This window comes from Zeus faber, assembly GCF_960531495.2.
Source record: "Zeus faber genome assembly, chromosome: 8".
Taxonomy (NCBI): Eukaryota; Metazoa; Chordata; class Actinopteri; order Zeiformes; family Zeidae; genus Zeus; species Zeus faber.
The window spans coordinates 1694017-1718695 of record NC_137195.1 but is presented as its reverse complement, the minus strand read 5'-3'; the positions used below and the strand labels follow the sequence as shown (position 1 = coordinate 1718695).

Sequence of the window (24679 nt, the reverse complement as noted above, 5' to 3'; positions counted from 1 at the left end):
CTTTAAAAAAAGTTATGAATGAAAAATAGATAATTATTAACAATAAAAACAAACAAAAAATAAATAAAACTGCGTCATTAACATCTGGTCGGAAAATAGTTCCAAAAGTGCAGCATTTAATATTTACAGGTAAAGTATTTACACAAAAATATCCAGTTTTTTACTTAATTAAGTCCCATAGCAACAGAAAGCAACGAGGAGATGCTGTGGGACGCTATGTGTCCCCCTGCTGCTCCGTTCCCCTATTGAACCGAAAGTAAAAAGAACCGTGTTGTGTTGAAAAATTGTGTTTTGTTTAAGTTATGAAACACACTAAAATAAATACATCTAAATTTAAAAAACAGGAAAACCAGAACACACGCAGGGTGCAGCGCTGTCTGGAAGAGAAAAAAAAACTCCAATTCTCTGAGTTTACGTTTTGCCTTAAATGCAAAGTATTTCCAAACAGCACTCCTGCTGTTTTCTTTCAAAAGCGGCGACGGAGGCTCCGCACTCACCATCTTTAATGAGTAACACTATAACAAACCGCAGCGAATGAGAGCGTGAAGACAGCGAGGGAGTGAGAGGAGGCGGGGCTATGTGGGCGCTGCAGCGGTGGGTGTGACTCGTTGTGGGAGAGAAGAGAGAGAGAGAGGAAGCAGCTGCTACCGCTGTGTCCATCCTACGCAAAAGGAGGATTGAACCCTTTCAAATATTCACAATCCATATGTATAGAAAAATACACACAAGTCTGGAGACATCACTTTTCTTCCTCCGCCAACAAACTCCCTTGAATCCAGTCAATAATTCTCATAAATTCGTTTTGTTTAGAGCCACGGTCACCAACGATAAGTATCACAGTAGCAGCATTTACTTGAGCTCAACATCTATATCTTTCCAAAACCACCATTTGCCAAACAGACGCACAAAGCTGACAACCTGCTGAGTTCCGATACCTACAGGAAGTGGAAAGCAGCCCGGCCGGGGGAGAAGCAGACCTCCGTCATCCTGCAGGTTTGCTCTTTTACTCCCACACAGGTGTAGCTTCTCTGCTCGTCCACAGTGTGTGTCCTGCGCGGTGTCTCTGAGCCCACGCTGTGTTTGTATCCGTCAGTTTGAGAAGGAGGCACAGGTGCACAGCGTCGATATTGGAAATGAAGGCTCTGCGTTCATCGAGGTGCTGGTGGGGAACTCCTCCGCCGCCAGAGACCAAGACTATCAGGTATTCCTATAAAACACATGCTTCTATTATTGAACAGGTACAGAACTAGCCGGTGACCGTACATGATAAACAATTCACAAGGTTGCCTAAAATAAAGTGTGTGTGTGTGTGTGTGTGTGTGTGTGTGTGTGTGTGTGTGTGTGTGTGTGTGTGTGTGTGTGTGTGTGTGTGTGTGTGTGTGTGTGTGTGTGTGTGTGTGTGTGTGTGTGTGTGTGTGTCCGTGTCCGTGTCCGTCCCGGGGATGGTAGCTCAGGCGGTAGAGCTGGTGGTCTAGTGATCTAAAGTTTGCTGGTTCGATCCCAGGCTCCTCCTGCTAGCATGCTGTAGTGTCCTTGAGCAAGACACCCTCAGTCTCACCCTCAGAGCTAACCCCTAATTGCTCCTGATGGCTGCGTCCGTTGGTGATTGTACAATTGTAAGTCGCTTTGGATAAAAGCGTCTGCTAAATGAAATGTAATTCTGTAAAAAAAAAAAAAAGTGTGTGTGTGTGTTCCATAGATAATAGGGATGTCAATTGATTAAAATATTTGTTTGCATGATTGTCCATAGTTAGTTGCACATTAATTGCACATTTTTTTATTTGTTCAAAATGTTGCTTAAAGGGATATTTTTAAAATGCAGACACAATCTGTCTGCATAGGGTGCTAGTGGCTCTGTCTGACACAATCTGTCTGTCTGCGTATGGTGTGAGTGGCTCTGCTCGACACAATCTGTCTGTCTGCGTATGGTGCGTGCATAAGCACACATACCTGTCGACCCTCCTGTCTTCCCTGGGATTCTCCTGTATTTTGGGCATTCTCTTCCACCATCCTCCCATTTGAATATTTTCCCGTAAATCTCCCGTATTTGTAACCTTTCCAAAAAGAAAAGGCTGCCCCCTCCCCCCCAATGTAAGTTTGGCTTTGAGCAGCATCTGCAGATAAACAAACAGCGGAGAGGATCTGGACTCACGTCAGAGTATCTGGACTCACGTCAGATGCCGGTCCTTGGTGCAGGTGGATCCTGTGCCTCCTCAGGGACGGTTGGTGTCCACGCTGAACCTGCGTCAAGTTGCTGTTTCCTGTTTCCTCCAGGTTCTGTTGGTCACGTCCTCCTTCATGTCGCCCACGGAGAGCCGCAGCGGCACCAACACCGCCCGCGTTCGCTTCTTCGGACCCCACCAGCTGCAGAAGAGCGTGGCGGCGGAGAAGTGGGACCGCGTGAAGATCGTATGCAGTCAGCCGTACAGCAAGGTGCGGCCACATGTGGGGCAGCTCGAAGGAAGTGATTTATAAAACAGTCATTTCACACGCGCCTCCATCAAGCAGGAACATGTAGAACACGTCACGGATCAGTGTTTTTATTCACACTAGATTCATCTTTTGTTTTTCTAGAACATAGCGTATGGAGTTGCCTTTGTGAAGTTCCATTCGCCGCCGGATAAAGGCGACGCACCAGCGACGACGCCCCCGGTAGGAACCCCGCCCTCCCCCCTCACACTGACAAACTCTGCCCCCTAGTGGTCCTCAGAGTAACAACCGGGGGTCCGCAGCAAAACATTTTTTTACCCCTTTTTTCATGCATTATTTTATTTCCCCCTCCTCCTCTACTTCTTCCTCTCTCCCTCCTCTTCCTCCCTCCCTCCTCCTCTCTTCTCTCCTTCCTCCTCTTCCTCCCTCCCTCCCTCCTCCTCTCTTCTCTCCTTCCTCCCTCCCTCCCTCCTCCTCTCTTTTCTCCTTCCTCCTCTTCCTCCCTCCCTCCCTCCTCCTTTCTTCTCTCCTTCCTTCCTTCCGCCTCGCCCTCCTTCCTCCTGGGCAGAAGCTGACGAAGCTGGGTCAGTTCCGTCTGAAGGAGGAGTCTCCCTCGGCCGGTCCCAGTCTGCAGCCTGGAAGCCTCTTCTTCAAGAGGGAAAACACAACCAAATCCACTCCCGCCCCTAAAGGTGAGACATTCCTCCACAGTCCATCTCTTCCATTTACACTCTTTTTTTTATTTTGAAATTAAATGATTTCTTCGAGCGAGGAGATCAGGGTGGAGACGATTTGACCCTTTTTTGGGGGGGGGATTTTTTTCAAAGCCGTTCTCAAAGTGTAATCGCGTGCAGGTGGTGTCTGTGTTGACTCAACTGCAGGTCAGCAGACCAACACAAAGGGTGGAGATAGTTTTGGGTGTTTCGTGGTGTTTTTATGAGCTGGAAACCAAACCACAGCCAACCCCGGTGGACTTGGAGCGTCCTTTAAAATACCCTGCAGTTCGCCTCACTGGACTTTGTTAAAGAGCAAAGACCAACCGCTTCCCAGCGTTAAAACTAATCCTCCCCAAGTTGCTCTGTGGTCCATGGAAGCGAGTGAGGCAAGTACCGCCAATGTGCTGTTTGGCCACGCCTCCTGGAGATTAATTGACTCTGGTCTCATTTCCGTTCCAAACATCAACTTGAAGATGAAATGAACTTTTGTTTGAGTTTTTCAAGGAACGTGAGCCACATCAGACTTTAATGCTTTGTCTTAAATATAGTAAATATCATCCCCCCCCCCCCCCCCCCCCCCCCAGTTTCTCCTCAGAGTGAGAAGCTCAGCTATGCGGCTGCCACGCTGCAATCGGGTGGAGGCTCGCTTGCCTCAGGTGAAGCCACCGCTTCCTCCAGCCCCGGATCACCACAGGTACCAGCATTCGTCCACACTTATATGGATATTTCTTAAAGTACATCCTGTCCACATGAGGACGATTTAAAACGCCGACATGAGCCATCAGCGGCCAGCAGGGGGCGCCACTATGTCATTAAACACCACAGAAAGGGAGGAGCAGCGTGTAGCGTGTGCGGCGTCAGACACAACACTGTACGGACGCCGTTCCGAGCCTGGAGACACTTCTAACCCCCTGGTGGAGACACGGGGAACTACACCACCTCGCTAGTAGTTTCCTGACGTCGGCCTTTTCCAGAAGCTCCGTCTTACTTCCTCCACCAATACACAGAAAACTGAGTTTAGGAGAACCTCTACCCTGGAAGGCATTTTCCAAAAGCTGCGTTTCCAGTTCTTGAAACACCCTTTTGGTGTGGGCCAGGCCAAAACACAGAGAAAATACGGATATCAAAAATATCCGTCTAGGTGTGGACAGGACTTGAGTTCAATCCCATTTTTGCTCATTAACCAAAGGAATAAACCTTCTCACTGCACTTGTTATTCAGTGAAGTGAGACGGATGGAAAGAGGGCATGTCACTGTAGAGATAAAGACATTGATTGATAATGAACGTTATGATGGTATTTGAAGGTTTGGAAACCTTCAAATACTTGAAATGAAGGACGCCCTGAAGTGTCGTTCCAATTTTCTTTGTATAATTGGAAATCAAATATTATTGGCTGTTTGAATTTGCTGTAGATAGATAGATGGATGGGTTTCATGAACTCAAAATCACCAACTCAGAAATAATAACATTTTTTGTCAGGTTTTCCAGTGAAAGTGGTTGCCAGGTTTGTCTTTTTGTCTTTGAAGTGGATCGTCTGTCGTTCTGTTCCTTCTCAGCCGCCGGTAAAAAGAAAGTTTGAGTTCAGCAAAGAGCGCCAGTCTGCCCCGCCCGCCAAGAAGCCCACCGGGTCTCCAGAGAGCAGGCCCACCACCACCTCCAAACCCAAAGCCAAGCCCAGCCCAGCCAGCACTCCCGGTCCCAGTGCCGCCAAAGGTGCCACATCCATAACATCTGTGAATGAAGATCAGATTTAATTGATCCTCCGGCGGAAATGCTCTGGATATTGTGATGTTTAGGTTTAGGTTCTGATTGAATTAGAGGATCTTGGAATTCAAATACGAGAAGATGAAATGTTCCCTCATGGGGGAACTGGATCATTAGAAGTTCTTCCCTTATAACATCTGTTTTTTTCTATCTCATCTACACACACACACACACACACACACACACACACACACACACACACACACACACACACACACACACACACACACACACACAGGCTCTCTGGCCCAGAAGACTCCTGATAAGATGAGGGAGAGCCAGCCCAGACTGGAGCCCAAAGCCAAACCTCAGAAAACCAAGTCACAGAGCGTGGAGCCGGTGCCGCTGAACCGGGTCCTGGAGGGCGTGGTGTTCGTGCTGAGCGGCTTCCAGAACCCACTGCGGGCGGAGCTCAGGGACAAGGCCCTGGCCATGGGGGCCAAGTACCGGCCTGACTGGACCCCAGACTCCACACACCTCATGTAAGGGAAGCTTGAGATAACAGTGACAGCGGTAACTCCAGAGAAATAAATCATAGAAAATAAATAATAAAAGTCTCCTTTTAACTCAAATCTGATTTTGAGTATATTATATTATATCATTTATATTTACAAATAAAGTGATAAGTAGGAACTTTAAAACAGTATTTGGGTCATTTTTTATGGAACATTGTGTCAAAATAGGATATCTTAATTTTGTGACGGTACTAAAAGACGGTTAATCTTCATTTTGAATTATTGACCCAAATGCAAAATATCATCTTGATCTGGACGGAGCTGCACAATCTAGTTCTGCCCAAAAACGTAGTGGCTCAGCGTTAAGCACTGTTGGGTCACACACTCTGTCCCGTCGCTCCAGCTGTGCTTTCGCCAACACCCCAAAGTACAGCCAGGTGAAGGCAGCAGGAGGCCTCATCGTGCAGAAGGAGTGGGTGATGGACTGCCACAAGAGGAGGCAGAAGATCTCCTACAAGAGGTACACATTGTCTGTCTGTCTGCCTGTCCGTCTCACACCCCTTTTAATCAGTTTTTCCAATGTACCGGTGCTGCCATAAACTGTCTTTCCTTAAAAGAGCATGTCATAAATCACAAACTAATAAACAAGTCGTCTCGCTCTACAATGAATCTCTTTCAACCCGTTGGAACTTTCCCCTGCGTGGAACATGAAGCAATCTTCAGGGAAAATCAATATTGAACTGGAAACATTTCTTCAGTTTGTCATTAAGTCACTCTGGTATAAGCCGCCTGCTGCACTCAGGTGAACACCAGAAGGTACGTGACTCCCTGGTCTAGTTTATTAGGATTCAAAGTCACATTTCTTGGACTAAATAATGAACAACCAGGAAGCGGACCGGCAAAACGTACACTACAGTGGAGTGTAATAGCTGTGTTTAGAGGGAACACTGGTGTTTGAACTGGGACTGGAAGTAGCAGTTGAAGCCGTTATTACTTTAATAGCTACTGAAGTATCTGCTTTTCCAAACAAAGTGTAGTCGGAGTATAGAAGTAGTAAATAAAGCAAAGCTGTCCACCGGTGGGGACCAGGGCTGGGCCAAGCCGATGAGGAACCATCATTAAAACCAAACAGATGATTCAGAATTTGCATTGCTTTATCTTTTGTTTCTTTAACCTCAAATAGTAATTAGTAACTTAACCATGTATTTTCCCATTAAATCATGACAAATAATCGCAGTACCCAACTATGGAGTTGACCCCAAGATCATCAAAATCGTATTGATTTTTCTAAATTTTATTTTGACCTCAAATGAGATTTAACCCCAATCCCCTCACGTCAACGAGCAGGACTCAACATTTCCCTGTCAATAACAACATTGAGCCATTGATTAATCTTTAACGTGGTTGGTTGTGTCGCAATTGATCGGTAGAGTTGAGCTCTCTTTCTCGACTCTTTTCCTCGCTGTGTCGTCATGGAAACACTTGCTGACTGACAACGATGCTGGGGACGTGTTCATCGCTGGTGCTTCGTTGTCAGTTTTTTCAACAAATGTCCTACTTTGGCCGCTCTCAGAATATATGCAGCCTAATAATACTGCCATTTATTTGGGAGCTGCAAACCTCGGTGTCATGAAGTTAATCCCGACGCATAAAACATCTGAGGTTCCAACCTTGAGCATTTCATAGCTGCTGTGATCACGTATTCCAGCCGGCGAACTCCAACACTTCTAATGATATGCCTCATTACAGGGAGCATTGAATGGCTCCAAGCTCCTCAGTCATCAGTCCTTGAATCTTTGTCTGCTGAATAATGTAGGGTCGCATTTTCATCTGGGTCCAAGTTAGTTGGAAAGGTATTTGTGCCGAGGGTTTTTCATTATCTCTTGTTGAGTTTCTCTACGCTTGTTACGTCATCATTACTGCGTCTGGCTTGGAGATAAATCAATGCTCCTTCAGGCTTTAAACCGCTGGGCCGTGCAAGGTCATCCCTGGTTCTCCAATACTCTGAAAACTAGGGCAAAGTGCTGGTTTGCACCAAAACAGCTGTAAGGTGGAGGCAGTGACTCCACCAGACTCTGAAGGTGTCCTGTGGTATCTGGCACCAAGAAGTTATCAGCAGATCCTTTACGTCCTGGAAGTTGGAGGTGGGGCCCCCATGGATCAGGCTTGTTGCACATCCCACAGATGCTTCCTCTATTGCTCCATGGTCCAGTTGTGACGCTCACCTTTCTGTTTAGGTGCTTTCAGGGGTGGACAGCGGTCAGCATGGACACTGTGAGCTCCCATATGCAGCAAGCTGCCATGCACTGTGTGTTCTACACCTTTCTATCACAGCAACATTCACTTCTTCACCACTTTCTGCTACAGTAGTTCTTCTGTGGCATCGAACCAGACAGACTAGACTTCACTCCCCGCGTGCATCAATGAGTTTTGGGCCCCGTGACCCCGTTGCCGGTTCACCGGTCGTCCTTCCTTGGACACTTTTAGTAGTAGAAGTAGTAACCACTGCACAGCGGGAACAGCCACAAGACCTGTGCTTGTGGAGATGCTCTGACCCAGTCGTCCAGCATCACCATGGGCTCCTTGTCAAAGTGGCTCAGATCCTTACGCTGCTTCAACACATCAACTTCAACAACTGACTCTTCACTTGCTGCCTAATATATCCCACCCCTTGACAGGTGCAGTTGTTACTTTATGAGCAATGTTTTTTTGTTTTTTATTTGTTTGTTTGTTTGTTTGTTTATTTTTAAACCTGTGCTGTCAGCATACTTGGCATACAAGTATTTGTATGTCGTTGTAGACACCGTTCGTCTGCAAGTGGAGTTGAACTTGTCAACCTGCATTGAAACTCTTTATTCATTCTTTAATCATCATCAACTGCTGCAATAACTTTGTCCTGTGGACGACCTGTTGGATGACAAGAGCACAGCCTTTGGTTCGAGAGAACCACCACAACCCCCCCCTCTTTGGAGAACCATCTTACTATGTCTTTAAACAACTAATCATCATTACTACTCCATAGAGGGGAATCCCCACGAGTGAGACAAACATAGAAACATCAGACAACAACATGTATCAACAAAACAAAATTAATGAAGTCCAGGAAAATTAAAACAGCAACTGGTCACGTGGCCTCTTCCTGTGATAGCCGTGGCAGTACATGAGGGAGAAAAGGAGTGAGGAGACCCTGCACCCCTGAGGCACACACATACAACCCACCCCCTCGTGCAGCCATAAGACACACCCCCAGGCGCAGAACCTGGGCTGTGGGCACCAGGCATGGACCGCAGGCCCGGAGCCAGGTTCCGCACCGACAGACCGACACGCCGCCTGAACCACGAGCCGGCAAGGCCCGATGCCCCACCTGGTCACAAACCCAGAGCGGCACGCACCAAGCTGAGTGCAGGACGCCCTGATGGCAGCATCTTTCAGTCATCTGTCAAATCAAGAAACTATCAATTCAATTGCTTAGCACTGTTGCCTCACAGAAGAAGGTTCTGGGTTCGAACCCAACTGTATAGGTTCTTTCGTGTTCTACTAATGTGTACGTGGGTTTCATCCCACCCCAAGAGACATGCACGTCAAGTTCTAGCTGGAGTTGGTTCTAGCTGGAGTTGGTTCTAGCTGGAGTTGGTTCTGGGTGCTGCGGCTGACCACTATTCCTAAATATTTGGGGTGGTTCAAATGAAGAAGTCCAAGTTTCCTCACAGGGTTCAGTAAAGTATTTTTTTTAATCACCATTTAACTTGCAATATGAAGCAGATTTTAAAATCGAAATATAGGGAAAAATAATATTTTAAAGGCGTTCTAAACCTGGTGGCTCAGAAGCTGCTAGAAGCTGCACTTTACTTTACTTCTTTGTAACGCAGTTCTTATTATAAGAGAAAAACATCTTTCAGATGATGAGAAAGTAAGTGATGAAAAAATGATAATAATGAAAAGAAAACCTTGACTCTCATCCCATTGAAGTAAACAACCAGGTCCAGGAAACTGGATTCCACCCCAAACAACACCATAACCCCAAAGATGATTAAAAAATAAAAAAACAATATGATAAAATAATAATTACTAAAAAACAACTACTCAAAATCTCCTCCCACACACTAATCCATGCCTCCAGCCAAAGGCTCGATTGTGCCACACTTGGAGTGTGCAGCTTTGATGATACATCCTTTATTTAAAAGATACATCTGCCATGGGTAATTAAAAGCAGCACTCACTTTGATGCTGACAAGTGCCCAAACACAGGCACACTCGTGCTCCTTCACACATGCACACACACACACACACACACGGCGCGTGTTTAGCATTTAGCATTCGTATGCAAATGGGGGCTCCCATGCTCCCTGCGACCACCGCCATGCATACACAGGTACAACGCATCCTCCTCCCAGGTTTTGGATAGAATCTTGCGATGGCCAAGCTCCTGAGTAATGCTCTCTGCGTGGTCTTCACTCAATCAGCCCCTGAGGTGGAGAGCATGAGAGACGGAGGGCGGGAGGATGTTGTGGTGTGGCACATTCCACTCAAGTGGCACCATTGTTGTTCCAGCATAATGGAAGCAAATGTGTGAACACATTTTGCATTAAAATCTGTCAATTTTCTGCTGCACCTGAACAGCCCGACGACAAACATTTCAGACATTAGGCGACTTCACACTGTGTGAATGCACAAAATAGAGAGGTAGGTTGGTAGGTAGGTAAATACTTAATTCATCCCCGAAAGGGAAATTGCCATATCACAACAGCTCACATCAAAAATGGGGATGGTAGCTCAGGAGGTAGAGCTGGTGGTCTAGTAATCTAAAGGTTGCTGGTTGGATCCCAGGCTCCTCCTGCTAGCGTGCTGTAGTGTCCTTGAGCAAGACACTTAACCCCTAATTGCTCCTGATGGCGGCGTCCATCGGTGTTTGAATAATTGTAAGTCGCTTGGATAAAAGCGTCTGCTAAATGCAATGTAATGTAATAATGTAATGTAAAAGATGAAAATGAATATTAAGAATTAAAAAGGAAAAAAGTAATATGCAATAAACCTAAGAATGAGCTGAAAGGTGGCAACACACAATTAACCTAGAAATGAACAAAATTGGACATTTAGAACATGTACAATTAACCTGAATATTACACATAACACGCAATAATATACCACTAACATTAAAGATTAACCCAACAATAAATCAGAAAAATTAACCAAAAAATGGGAAGGGGAATGAACTATATGCATTTGGCAATTTACAAACTAAACCTAAAACTCAACAGTAAACAAAAAACAGTATACAATAAATCTAATGCTATAACAAAATATATATTAAAAAATATGTTCTTTAAAAATGTATTGCTGACAAAGTTTTACAACAGGAAATGAACTATAAGTTCTAATGATGACCTTGGAGAATGCTCTCAAACGTCGTCAGTATCATCATTTTATATAGTGTGGAGGCGTCCCCGAGCAAGAAGACTGAAATAGAGAGAAAGTGTGACCTCAAGTAACCTGCTCCTGTCCCTTCACTGTACCTACTGTCTGACTCAATATTAAGACCTTTAGTTTATGGATCCGATGTTCTGCACCATGACGGCTATGGAGCCCTTTTCTTTGTCATCACTGGATGCCTTCGAAAGGGAGAGTTCACCTACTGGTCAGATCTTAATGTATTACACACTTTCCACCCAGAGTTTTTACTTGGAGGGGGGGCTGAGAAGGAACCCGAGACGTGTGTGACAACATCAACAGCAATGTGCTGGTGAGCTGCGTTCTCACACTGAATCTCACCATGTGCAGGCATTGTTTGTGTGTAAAACCACAGTGAGCCAACACAGAGCAGCACGCTTGGAGATGGCATCGCAACACATTGGATTGCACGTTTGATTAGATAGGGAATAAACATTTGCATCCTGCCTTGACCTACGGAAGCTACGTTCACTGGAAGGGGAGGCTTGTATTTTGAGGACGGGGGTGGTGATTACATTGATGACTCATTTTATTGTGACTCGATTCCAGTAAAATATGTCTGGACTGTCTGGATCTTGGAAGTATGGGCTGAGAACGACAATGACCAATCATCTCTCAGAGTTTGGAAATAAACAAATCCATGATGTCACCAGGTGTCGAAAGCTTAGAGTTGTTTGGTTGGGGTTAACCCCCTTAACCCCAACCGGCAGGTGGCGGCATTCTCTGGAAATGCATCGGAAGCGATGGTTTGGCCCAACTGAAATGGTGATTTCAGAGAACTCAAAGATCTCCGGGGCAAGGACGTCACCTTGACAAGGAAAAACACTATTATGGGAAAAGGCAAAATAATTGTTGACAAAGAGGAAAACCAGGTTGATTCATCTCCTGCACTGCACTGTGACTTGTTTGCATTCTATGTGTTCTATTATTTTAAACTGTGCATTCTAAGTATTCAAAAAATGTTTCCTTTCTGCCTTTTATGTCCTTTTATAATGTATTTATTTTGCACTTTGTCTTAATGCTTTTGATATTTAATGTAAAGCACATTGAATTGCCTTATTGTTGAAATTTGCTATATAAACTATACTAACTTGCCTCGCCTTCAGTCGTCCCTTCTCATGGTTTCAAATTTTTAGAAAGTGTGTTTTCTGTGAATTTTTTCTTTCCCGGGTTGAATGTTGAGACTCGGGGAAGATTTGAACTGTGATTAACTTTAGAAATAAACTTTACTGGACTAGACTTCAGAGTCTATTCCTATTATGATCAGGTTCCTCTCTTTTAATACATCTAGTTCACATCATGCTTTATTATTATTATTATTATTATTATTACTAGGATCCAAACAGAAATGTACATGAAAGCATTTCTTCATTCTAAAATGTTTAAAGCCACAATCACGGTAAATATTAGTTCAATAAGTTAAGTGTGTTTCCATATCTGGGTAAAAAGAGCCACTGCACCTGGCTCACATATGTCCTGTGTTTCAAGTGCAAGTTGAAGCAGATCTTCGTGGACTTCATGCTTCAAGCTCCGTGTTCTCCAGATTGAGCCGCTAACGCTCACTGCTGTTCCTCTGCTCTCTGCAGGTATTTAATGGACGGGGCCGAGTCCAGCTCAGGGAGCGACGTGGAAGAGGAGGATGACGAGGAAGAGCCGCGCACGAGGGTAAGCTGCTCTTCAGCCGAACCCTGGCCCTGGCCCTGGCCCTGGCCCTGGGGTCGACAGGTCACATGGGACGGGGCTCCGACGTTGACCTTTCCAAGTGTTTATTTCTAAAACAAGAGTGTACAAACTGCTTTCTGCGGGACAGAAGAAAGGAAACGGTAGAGATATCATGATTAATGAGGATTCCTGAATTCCTCTGCGGGGATTAATAAAGTGTTTGCTAATCTAAAGGAAAATACAATCGCAGCATTTGAGGACGTGATTCTAAAGATAGAGCTTTTAACTGCAAACTTTAATAATAAAGATATTGATTATACAAAACTTCTAAAGTACTTTTCTTGGATACTGGTATCAGATGTCGGTGTTGAAGAGGATCCTGATACAAAAGTGCAGAACCAAGGCCCTTCTCATGTCCCTTGTCCTTCATGTGGAGGAGTTAGTTCTCGTTAAATAATTCTGTTGTAATGAGCCTGAGTAAAACCAACAATGTAGCTGCCCCGCTGCAAGTCATGGATCAGGCCACATCTTAAGCGACAGGCAGTGATGAAATTGTACCAATCCATGATGACTGGCGTCATTAAGCTGCATGCATCTGGTGTAGGGAGTAAAAATGTAGATTGGGTGTAGAATAGAAACTAATTTTCCGATGGAGTGGTATGCACTACATGTATATACTTTTTTTTTTTTTTGGACCACTCTTGCAGACTCCGCAGAAGCGGCCCGGACAGGTCACTCCCAGGAAGACGCCGATAAAGACGGAGGACGACGATGAATATGGCGGCTCCACCGACGTTGACCAAGCAGGTTGGATCATCTAGATTTAGAGGGTCTCCCTGTGGAGGAACTCAGTCTGCATGGCAAGGAAATTAAATAGAATTTAGGATGTCAGGTCAGCATTGGAGTTGACCGCCAAGACGGTTTCCACTTTTCCAAATATCTTGTGTGAGTTTTCCTTGCTTCTATAAGTCTGACAAGAGACGAGCAGTTTGGGGTGAGGATCCTGATGGGAGGAGACGTTGGGTCTAGAAAGTGTGGGAACGTGAGTGGGACGTTGATATGATTTGGTAGAGGTGGATAAACGGCCTCTGGAAAATGAAGAAGAAGAAATAGAAGCTTTACTTGGTCAGGGCAGAGGAGTCAGACCAACAGGAAGGCACAGAAAACCAAAACACTTCGATGAAATGATGAGTTCAGGTGAGATAAACGTGAGAATGAAAAGGTGTAATTTGACAAAGGGAGGCGGAGGAACCTCCATTATACTCATCAGGGAACTGATGAAGGGATCCACAATGACATCACTGATGAATATCAACACCTTGTGTCCAAGTGTCCATCGTGCTAAAATGGCTTGAGGGATACAGTGCATTTGGGTACTACACCTATACTTTTTCCACGTTTTGCCATGTTACAGTGTTATTCTAAAACAGAATAAATTCATGTTTCCTCTCAATCTACACCGAATACCCACAATAACAATGCAAAAACATGTTTTTCATTTTTTCCTGCAAATTCATCCAAAAACAACAGCTGAAATGTCATTTACATAAGTATTCAGAGCCTTTGCTATGACAGTTCAGCCCAGGTTCATCCTGTTTTTAATAATCATTCTTGAGATGTTTTTACAACGGGATTGGAGTCCCCCTGTGGTAAATTCAATCGATTGGACGTGATTTGGACACACACCTGTCCCACCGTTGAAAGTGTGTGTCAGCGCAAAAGCCAAGCCATGAGGTCAAAGGAATTGTCTGTAGACCTGCGAGACAGTGGGTGTGATTGTGTCGAGGCACAGATCTGTGGAAGGATAGAAGAACACTCAACCCAGTGAGAGGCGTGGCAGCCAGCGCCACGGAGTTTGCTAAAAAGCACATCGAGGCCTCTCAGACCTGGAGAAACCAGATTCTCCGGTCTGATGAGCAAGGTTGAACTCTATGGCCTGAATGCCAAGCAACATGTATGGAGGAAAGCCGACACAGAAAACACCGAAAACCTCCTCTGAAAACTCAGCTTCGGCTCCGCTGCTCCCTGGGGACGCAGCGTCTGTTGCCTTTGTTCTTCAGGCTTTTCTAACGATAGTGTTGTATCCACGGTGCAGCAGCTCTCCCTCCGTCGGGGACACAATCGGCTCCTCCCGCAGAGGACGTTCCACGGGGCCGAGTGGATTCATCACTCAAGAGAATGTCTTGGACTTCTGTTGGCGAACGACAGAAACCACGGCATTCCCAAAATGTTTCGGAGCGCCTGTCAACGGCCGATCAGTTGCCGAGTCGACGCTTTATGAAGTTCATGGTTAAAGTACTGGATGACTGATGGTGTCCAGCCTCGTGTCAACCCTTCTGGACAGAAGGGGTCAGGGTCTAATCAACCAATAAATGAACATGTGGCTCCAACTCTGAACGTGAGCCACACAGACACGAGCCACTCTGAGCTTCCCTTCCACCAGCTATGGTCTCTGTGCTTCATCCAGCAGCATTTTCATGAAAAGCACCGTGTTAATGAGAAAGGTCAAAGGTCAACGCTCGGACTGGAGGCCATCAATTATGAAATAAGACCCAGGAGCCGAATTAAATGATTCACCGTTTCCGACGGAAGGTTAGGCCTTGAGAGGGAGAAGTGGGGAGGCTCTAAAACTGAGGAGGGAGGCAGGGAGGGAGGGAGGGAGGGAGGGAGAGATTCGGTGAAGCACTTTGACAGGCAGGGATCGACACCGCCAAAAGCCGGAGAACACCGGTGTTGTTGACGACGTGCGTCAGACGGAAAGCAGGATGCAATTGGCGTGGAGAGACTTGTGCATGTTTCTCATTTCTATGCTAATGGCGTCCAGCTCTCCCACGGTGCGGACGCTTGGAGAGCTGCTCCATCCGTGGCCTCCGTGTCCTGGAATTATTACAACTGTGCCTCCATCTTGTCCACTTGGAGCGAGTCAGGGCAGTCATTGTCCTCCTCGCTGGACACTTTGGAGACATGTGAGATCAGTATTTATTGATGTTACAAACAACTGATGAGCAGGTTTTATAGAGTGACATCATCAGGGCAGGGAGATGCATCATATCTTCCTCCTTCCGTTGCAACTTGCCGAACGCGGAAATGAACAGATCTGCAGGATTTTTATGGAGATGATCCACCAGCACTAATTCAAATTGTGCTCGGAGGGAATTATTCTCACCTCAAAAACCGGCAATTACCAGATAACGGAAACGCAGGTCGGTGTTTAGCCGTCTTTACACTGAATCCAAAAACCAATCAGAGTTTGGGACCCGCCCCTCGTGGCCGTCGACTGTGTGAATAATAGAATATGTGGGAGAAGAGCAGCGAGTGGCTTCCTCCGCTCTCCCAGCGTTGGAGCCCTGCACAGCGTTTGATGGTTTGTGATTTGGTGTCTCCGCGCTGCGTTCTCTATCAAGACGCTTATGTCATCCTGTTTTGTGGGCGCTAACTCTCTCAATTTGGCAGGTGGCGACGACGACTCCGCCATGGACACGGAGGACGAACTGGAAAGGTAAGCACCGGCTCCCTGAAAAGCATCACCGTAGCGCCCCCTGCTGGACACAGCGTCTCTTGTAAGCAGAGCAATAGATAGTTTAATAGATTTCAAAACTGCGTTTGCGACATTTTTCCAAATTTTAAATTTTTATCCACGTGATTTAAATGTTTTCCCTCCTTTTTGCGGTCGCTATAAGAAACCCACACGACGCGGCGACTCCTTCTCGTTTCGTTCCTAAACGCGATGCAACGACAGCTTCACCGCGAACGCCATCCAACAGGAAGCGCCGCCATCTTTTTTCCTCTCCGTCGAGGTGGAGCTCCAGTCGGAACCATCGCATTAACCTCAAATATATATTTAATGTTTCAAACATTCAAAATGAACCGATATATTGATCTAGTGTATATGTGTGTGATCTCCGCCCTGTCCTGACAGGGTGGAGAGTGAAGGGCGGCAGAAGAAGGGAAAAGAAGAAGAAGAAGGGTGGAGGAAGGTGAAGGAGGAGGATCCGTACGGGGGATCGACAGACGAGAACACAGACGCTGAGGAGGAGAAGGACCACCCCATCCCCCCACTGCCAGGTCTGTCCTCCATCCATCCCTTCATCCACACCTCCATCCATCCATCCCTCCATACCTCCATCTCTCTATCCATCCCCACACAAACTGACCCATCGGGCCTCCTCCATCATCCCTCCCCCCACCTCCCTCTTCACCCCCCATCTCCCGCTTCATCCCCCCCCCCCCCCCCCATCTCCCGCTTCATCCCTCCCCCCCACCTCCCCCTCCGTCACTCCTTCCATCTCTTTTTCGGCTGCTGGCTCCACCTCATGGTGTTGCGCTGTGTGCAGTAGTTCCCGATTGACGACCCCGGTGCACCTGTCGAGTGGTGTCGTTTTAATTAAGATGGTGATCGCCATGGAAACCCAGCGTCATCCACTGAACTGCTCCTGCTTCTCACCTCCAGACTTCCTGACGGGGAAACAGTTCTTCCTTTACGGCAAATTCCCCAATAATGAACGACGACGCCTGGTGCGCTACATCGCCGCATTCAACGGGTGAGAAGGACCACGCCCCCTAAAATAACATCAAATAATGATAATAATACCAACTGTTACCGCAGATTTAAAAGCATTCACAAGTCAAGAGAACGAAGCATCAACAAATATACAATGAAATGAAGTACAGTGTTTAGAAGCCATCAGACCCTAATAGTCCATCCAGTTTTGGAGTTTGAGTCTTTAAAGTGAAAATCTGAATGATTGGAATGTTTAAAAATCTCATATTGCTGAAATTTAATGAGAAACAGCTTTTAAAAGTATTTGCCTTGTGCGTGTGCTGCTTTATAAGCTGCTTCCATTGTTGATGGCGGGGTCCGCCACAAGCACAAGAAGAGAAAGGCAACTTCAGTGAATGAGCTAAAGCAGCGTAGCTCTTTAAATTAACTCTGGATATGGAGGAAGTTTCTCAAATAAATAATTTAAAAAGTAATTCAAAAATATCTAAATTTATACAGGTACTCCTTACTCTCTGACCAGTCTGTAATATACACTGTACAATACCAAGCAACTCATCACCCTTTATATGCTAGATACACTATATACACTATATGTACTATAAACATTATATATAATATGTACACTATATAAACTTTATACACTAAATACACTGTGTACATCTCATCTCATCACCCTTTATACACTATATACATTATATATACTATATGTACTTTTAACATTATATATAATATATACACTACATATACACTTTATACACTATATATATATATACTATATACACTATATACACTATTACTATATGCACTATATATACTATATGTACTATTAACATTATATATAATATATACACTATATATACACTATATGCACTATATATACTATATGTACTATAAACATTATACATAATATATACACTATATATGCTATATACACTATATATACTATATACACTATCTATACTATATGTGCTATAAACATTATATATAATATATACACTATGTATATCTCATCACCCTTTATACACTATACAGTATATACTATATACACTATATATACTATGTATACACTATATATACTATATACACTATATATACTACATACACTTTATATACTATACACACTATATATACTATGTATACTTTATATACTATATATGCTATGTACACTGTATATTCCATATGTACCAGCCACGCCCGCTTACCGTGAACCAACACGAGTCCTCGCTTATCGGCCCATTCACTCAACGGCCTGGTGCTAGGAGTGGAACTCAGTCGTTAGGTGAGGAGTACCTGTGTAAATATATATATATATATATATATATATATATATATATATATATATATATATATATATATATATATATATATATATATATATATATATATCTTGGTCATTAAGTGAAGAGTACCTGTGTAACCAAATGAATGGATCAGAAGAAGGAGAGTTTGGAGAAAGCGGGGACGAGGGCACAGCTTATTATGGGATGTGTAGTGTACTCTACAACGCAGAGCGTGTGATGGATTACCACTTTTAAGTTACAAAGGGAAGAAGATCTCATTTTAGCAGAGAAATAATTGTTTCTACCTGTCAATAAAAGCACCTCCTTTCTCCCATCCCTCCCTCTCTCCCTCTTTCTCTCTCCCTTCTCTGTCCCTCTATCTATCCCTCCCTCTCTCCCCCCTCTCCCCTCAGAGCGGTGGAGGACTACATGAATGAGAAGGTTCAGTTTGTGGTGACCAGCGAGGGATGGCACGACTCCTTCGAAGACGTGAGAGAGAGAGAGAGAGAGAGAGAGAGAGAGAGAGAGAGAGAGAGAGAGAGAGAGAGAGAGAGAGAGAGAGAGAGAGATTTTTTTTTGATTTTTAAAGCATCTTTATTTTAACATTTTCTCTAGTTCACAGTTACAGACAATACAACAAACACACTTGGTTCACTAACAGAGTCCTACACGTTAAAAACAGACTGGAAGCGCAGGTCGTCCTCCACCAGGGAACAGATGGCGTCGTTAAAACACCACAGCTTGATGAAGACGTCCAGACTCTTCATCAGTCTGTGAAAGTTAAAATCAATCAAGACTCTGGCCCTGACCAACGCTACAAACACTCTTCCTAAAACACTCTCCTTTCCCCTCAGTTTGTTCCTCCTCGTGAGGTAGATGGCCATCTTCGCTTCCCCTACTAGAAAATTAAGCAGTCGCCATTTCTCTGCGTTGGCCCTGTAGTATCTAGCCCCAAAAATAAAACAGTTTCTGGACCACTCCTCCTTAAAGAGCTTAAAACTTTCCTTTAAAAGACTAAAAAGCTCTAAAAGTCTGTCGCACTCTGCAAAACAGTGAAACACGGACTCTGGCAGTTTGCAGAATGGACATTCATTTGCGACCGTGGGATTAAAAACAGAAACAAAGCTGTTGACAGCTATGGCTCCATGTAGGACCCTCCATTGGAGGTCCCCCGTCCTTTTCTTGGAGGGAGCTTTGTAAAAACTCCTCCAACATGGCTCCTCCTGTCCCTCCATCTGGAGCCGTCCCCTCCAGACAGTGTCCTGCCGCCCCTCCAGTCCCTTCCTATTTAAAACAACCACACACTCTTTGTAAAAAGCCTTCCCGCTGGCTGCGTGCAGGTCCAGTTCTGCATAACGTGCCCTGTGCAGCAGCTTCCCGGAGGACCCCTCCAGGTTGGGGGTCAGGGTCATCTCCGGGAAGGGATCCTCCGGGTTTGGCTCCTCCGCGCCTTCGCCGTACTCCTTCAGCAGGGCCAGCTCCTCCTCCGTGAGCGTCTCCCTCCACCTCTTGAGCACCAGGTGTACGATCCTGGTGGACCTCACCCCCAGCCGCTCCGCCATGGCCTCGCCGTCCTGCAGGTCGCTCCCCGCCGCCGCCACCACCTGCCTCAGGGTCAGGACCCCCGCCTCCCTCAGGATGCTCCTCAGTCCTGGAGTGGCCCCGTCCTGCACATCCAGCCTGGCTCCTCCGATCACCGGCTCCTCCAGGAGCCAGTGGAGGGAATCTGCGGCCTCCCTTTTCCTGTTCTTAAAATACCCCCATGCTTTAAAAAGCTCCTGATAAAACCGGGGTAAGCCCGACTTGTTTAGAAGACTCGTGTCCATTAAAAACAACGAGCGGTCAAGTCCCATCCTCCCAGTCCTCTTTAAGACCAAGCCCGCCACGTCCTTCCAAACGTTAAAGTACCCCGTTAACAACTTCTGCACAAACTGTAACCTAAAAGTTGCCACTCTGCTTTTGATGTCCACCACACCGTGCCCCCCTTCCTCTTTAGGCAGAAAGACCCTTTCCTTCCTGACCCAGTGGAAATTCCGCCCCCAAAAGAAGTCTATCAGCTCGGCCTGTATCTTCCTAACTAGCAGGTCTGGTGGTTGGACACAGGCCACTCTGTGCCACAGCTGTGAGGCCACCAGGTTGTTAATAATGAGCGTCCTGCCCCTATAGGACAGCTGTGGCAGTGCCCACCTCCATTTTCTTAGCTTGCCCTGTATCTTTCCTAGCAGTCCTTCCCAATTCTTCCCCACCACACTTTCGCTCCCTAAAAACACTCCCAGATACTTAAACCCATCCCTTCGCCACCGTAAGCCTCCTGGCAGTTTTAAAAGTCCCCCCCTCCATCCGCCCACAGCCAGCGCTTCGCTTTTGCCCCAGTTGACTTTCGCTGCTGATAGTAGCCCAAAGTCCCTGACGATCCCCTCCAGTTTGCTGATTTCGTCCTGTTTCTTTATTAAGACAATGACGTCGTCCGCATAGGCTGATAGAATGTGGCTTCTCTCGAGACCGTTTAGAAACACACCCTCGATGTTCGTCCTTAATTGACACAGCAATGGTTCTATGGCCAGAGAGTACAACATCCCTGAGAGGGGGCAGCCCTGTCTCACCCCTCTACGCACTTTAAAAGGGCCGCTCAGCCCTCCATTAATCTTCAGTATACTCTCGATGTCCTGGTACAAAACCTGGATCATGGCTATCAGACCAGGGCTGAGGCCAAAAGCCTCCAGAGTTTTCCAGAGGTAAGGGTGCTCAACCCGGTCAAACGCCTTTTCCTGGTCTAGCGAAATGAGCCCAGTTTCAATGCCCAGAGAACTAGAGACGTCCAAAATATCCCGAATTAGGGACACATTGTCCAGAATGGACCTACCAGGCACACAGTAAGTTTGGTCCTGATGGACTACCAGGTCCATCACCTCCCTCAGCCTGTTGGCCAGTGCCCTCGACAGGATTTTATAGTCCGTGCACAGAAGGGACACAGGACGCCAGTTCTTGATCTCCTGCAGGTCTCCTTTCTTGGGTAGGAGAGTGATGACTGCCCTCCTGCAGCTGACTGGCAATAACTTATCTTTAAAAACTTCATTAAAAACCATTAAAAGGTCCTCCCGTAACTCCTCCCAGAACTCTTTGTAAAACTCCGCAGGAATCCCGTCGATGCCAGGGGCCTTACCCCCCTTCATGCTCTGCAGGGCCGTGGAAAGATCCTGCAGGGTCAGAGGTTCCCCCAGCACCGCACTGACATCTTCCGGGACCCTGGGCAAATTCCCACAAAAGGAGTAAAACAGTTATTTTTGCTCCTCGTACTCACTTCTGTACAGCTCTGTGTAAAAGTCCACGGCTCTCGTCCGGATCTCCTCCGGCCTCCTGAGCTCCTGTCCCGTGTCTGATCTCAGGGCGTGGATAAACCTGCTCTGCCCGTTGCTCTTCTCCAGGCTAAAAAAGAAACTAGATGGTGCGTCCATCAGTGCTGCGCTCTGGAAGCGAGAGCGGACCAGCGCCCCCTGCGCCTTGGTGCCTAGTAGGTCCGCAAGAGCAGCTCTTTTAGACTTGAGGTCCTTAATGTGATCTCGATTCCCAGTGGGTTCCACTACACCCTGTAACTCCACAATGTCAGTCTCCAGATCCCTCATAGATCTGGTGATGTCCCGTGTGACATTGAGAGTATACTGTCGACAGAGCTGCTCTATCTCCCTCTTCCCATAGTCCCACCACAGTCTTAAGGAAATAAAATCCTGCTTTCTGTCTCTAAAACCTTCCCAAAAAAACCTAAAAGCATCTTTAAAGTTGGAGTCACATAGTAGGGTGGTGTTAAAATGCCAATATGCGCTTTTGGGCTTTACATTGGCGATAAAAACACGGCAAACAACCAGGGAGTGATCGGTAAAACCAACAGGCACCATTCTGCATTCCTTAAAAATGTTAAAATGGTGCTTAAAACAGTAAAACCGGTCTAGTCTGGCCAACGATAAAGAGGTGCCTCTGCAGTGCACCCAGGTGTACTGTCTTTCATCCCCGTTGGTTCTCCTCCACACGTCCGTTAGCTCGTTCTCGCTTGAGAGCAGCCTCATCGCGTTCTGCGATGCTCTGTGAGGCTCACAGTGGTTCCTGTCTAACAGGTCGTTCTCGGTGCAGTTAAAGTCACCTCCTAGAAACAAAAACTCCCCAGTACGAGTTTTGCTTAAAACCCCATTTAAAACTTGCAAAAAAGTGACTCTGTGTGGTCCTGTGGTGGGAGCGTACACATTTATAAAGACAAACTTATGATGCTCAAATGCTGCCCTCACCACCATCAGTCTGCCCTCCACCACCTCCTCCACCTCAAAGGATGCTGGGGCAAAGCTCTTAGAAAAGAGAAGAGCCACCCCACCGCTGGTGGTGCTCTTGTGGCTTAGCACCACCTCCCCCCCCCACTCCCTCTTCCAGTCAGCCTCATTGCCAGAGTCACTGTGGGTCTCCTGCACCAACAGCACATCCAGCCTCTTCTGCTCCATCAGCTCATACAGCAGAGACCTCTTAGCTGCGTCTCTGGCCCCATTCGCGTTCAGCGTGCTGATGTTAAAGTCACTCATTGCAACGGAAAAGGGAAACAGCCCGAACAGCAGCGCCCACCTCCACCTCCTCCCCATCCTCTCCGTTGTTCAGCTCCTTCCTGATCTTCTGCACTATTTTCTTTAACCTGTACACCTCCTGGTCCGTGAACCCTCCTCTCCCCTTACTCCTCATCTGTTGCTGGGCCGCGTTCGCCAGCAACTCCTTGTCTGAGAAAAAATCCTCCACCTTAATCCCTTTCACATTCTTCGTCCTGTGCAGAAACGCTTTTATTTTGCCCACACTGTAGCTTTTTTTGCCCTTTTTCTTCTTTACGCCGAGAAAAAACTGCCCCTCACTGTCTGCAGCAGAGTCCTCCTCCATCCAGGACTCTGACTCCGAGCCTCCCTGCTCCACCTCCTGACTTGCCTTCCCCTGGCTTGCTGTCCCTCTCTTCGCCTGAGAGTCTCCTGCCATTTTGTTGGACTTTCTTTTGAGCCGAGGGACTCTCAACCGATCGTCCTCATCCCCCATCTCAAAGTCACTTCCTTCCAGTGCCTCCTCCTCCCTAGCTACGTCACCTGCACTCCTTTGACTTTGTTCCGTAGCTTCCTTTCCCTCACCAGTCCCCTCCTGTCCCCCCGCACCCACCTGCCTGTCTTCCGGACCCTCCTCCTTCCCCTCCTGTCCTCCCGCCCTTACCTGCCTGCTTTCCAGACCCTCGCCTGCCTCCCCCCGTGTCTCCACGCTCACCTGGCTGCGCTGTCTACCTCCACCCGTTCCCTCCTGCGGCTCCACATTCCCCTCCCCCCCCTCCTTTTTTTTCCCCTGCCCCTCGCCTGCCCCCTCCTGTGCCCCCACCTTCACCTGTTTCTTCTCCTTTCCTTTCCGCCCTCCACCTGTCTCCCCCTGTGCCCCCACCTCCACCTGTCTTTCCCCTGCCTCCATTTGGCCCTCACCTGCCTCTCCCTGTGCCCCCACCTTCACCTGCTTTTCCCCTCCTTCCTTCTGGCCCTCCCCCGCCTCCTCCTGTGCCCCCACCTTCGCCTGCTTTTCCCCTTTCTGACCCTCACCTGCTCCCTCCTGTGCCCCCACCTTCGCCTGCTTTTCCCCTTTCTGACCCTCACCTGCCCCCTCCTGTGCTCCCTCCTTGTCCTGTCCACCCTTCTGCCCCTCACCTGTCTCGCCGTCTGCCTTCTTACCTGGACATGCCCTGACCTGGTGTCCCTCCCCACCGCACCCAAAGCACTTGGTGGTGTCAGTGTTGACAAACACCACGTAGTCAAACTCATCCGCCCTGATTTTAAAAGCTACGTTTAACTCCGCATCCCTGTTGTTCAACACCATCAGGACGTGTCTCCTGTGCGACACCACATGCTTGAGCAGCGGCGACTTGCACCCCGACGGGACTTTTTTAACTGGCGACACCACCTTCCCGTGCCTCGCCAGTTCCTTAGTGAGGGTCTCATCCTTAATAAACGGCGGAACATTCGCCAAATTCACCCTCTTCGCCGGTGTGGAGAGAGGCAGGACGGGAACAAACATTTTGTTCACCGTGACGCCGCTCGCCACCACCGCGTTCACCTTGTCTACGCCATCCAGGAAGATGACCACCGCACTGTTCATCCGCGCTGCGGACACAACGCTGCTGTAGCCGACAGCCTTCCCCACCGCCAGGCTGCAGTCCTCCACCGAGACCGAGGAAGACACGGGCAACTTAATGCCGTGCTTCCTCGTTAGCCTGGTGAGGTCCGACATGGTTGCGGACCCCGCACCACCACCACTACCACCACCACCACCCCCCCACCCGCTGTGCGCACACCCTACAACCAACAAAAAACTAAACCCGTCACCAACAAATAATTATAAACATACAATTGATAGAAAAAGTTAGAGAGAAA

The 24679-nt window shown here is 47.0% G+C and overlaps 1 protein-coding gene across 1 annotated transcript in view; it reads left to right on the top strand.

Annotated features, from left to right (window-relative positions):
• The window catches only part of xrcc1 (X-ray repair complementing defective repair in Chinese hamster cells 1), a gene marked incomplete at its 3' end in the record, with an annotated part of 29902 nt that overhangs the window by 1320 nt on the left and 3903 nt on the right, over nucleotides 1–24679 (top strand). Inside the window, exons 2-16 of the mRNA XM_080005756.1 lie at nucleotides 901–993; nucleotides 1094–1201; nucleotides 2275–2433; nucleotides 2575–2652; nucleotides 2999–3122; nucleotides 3731–3840; nucleotides 4704–4860; nucleotides 5150–5393; nucleotides 5770–5886; nucleotides 12401–12479; nucleotides 13184–13283; nucleotides 15930–15975; nucleotides 16396–16541; nucleotides 16927–17017; nucleotides 18671–18746. Coding sequence (XP_079861882.1) covers nucleotides 901–993; nucleotides 1094–1201; nucleotides 2275–2433; nucleotides 2575–2652; nucleotides 2999–3122; nucleotides 3731–3840; nucleotides 4704–4860; nucleotides 5150–5393; nucleotides 5770–5886; nucleotides 12401–12479; nucleotides 13184–13283; nucleotides 15930–15975; nucleotides 16396–16541; nucleotides 16927–17017; nucleotides 18671–18746 — 1728 coding nt within the window. The remainder of the gene's footprint in view (nucleotides 1–900; nucleotides 994–1093; nucleotides 1202–2274; nucleotides 2434–2574; nucleotides 2653–2998; nucleotides 3123–3730; nucleotides 3841–4703; nucleotides 4861–5149; nucleotides 5394–5769; nucleotides 5887–12400; nucleotides 12480–13183; nucleotides 13284–15929; nucleotides 15976–16395; nucleotides 16542–16926; nucleotides 17018–18670; nucleotides 18747–24679) is intronic.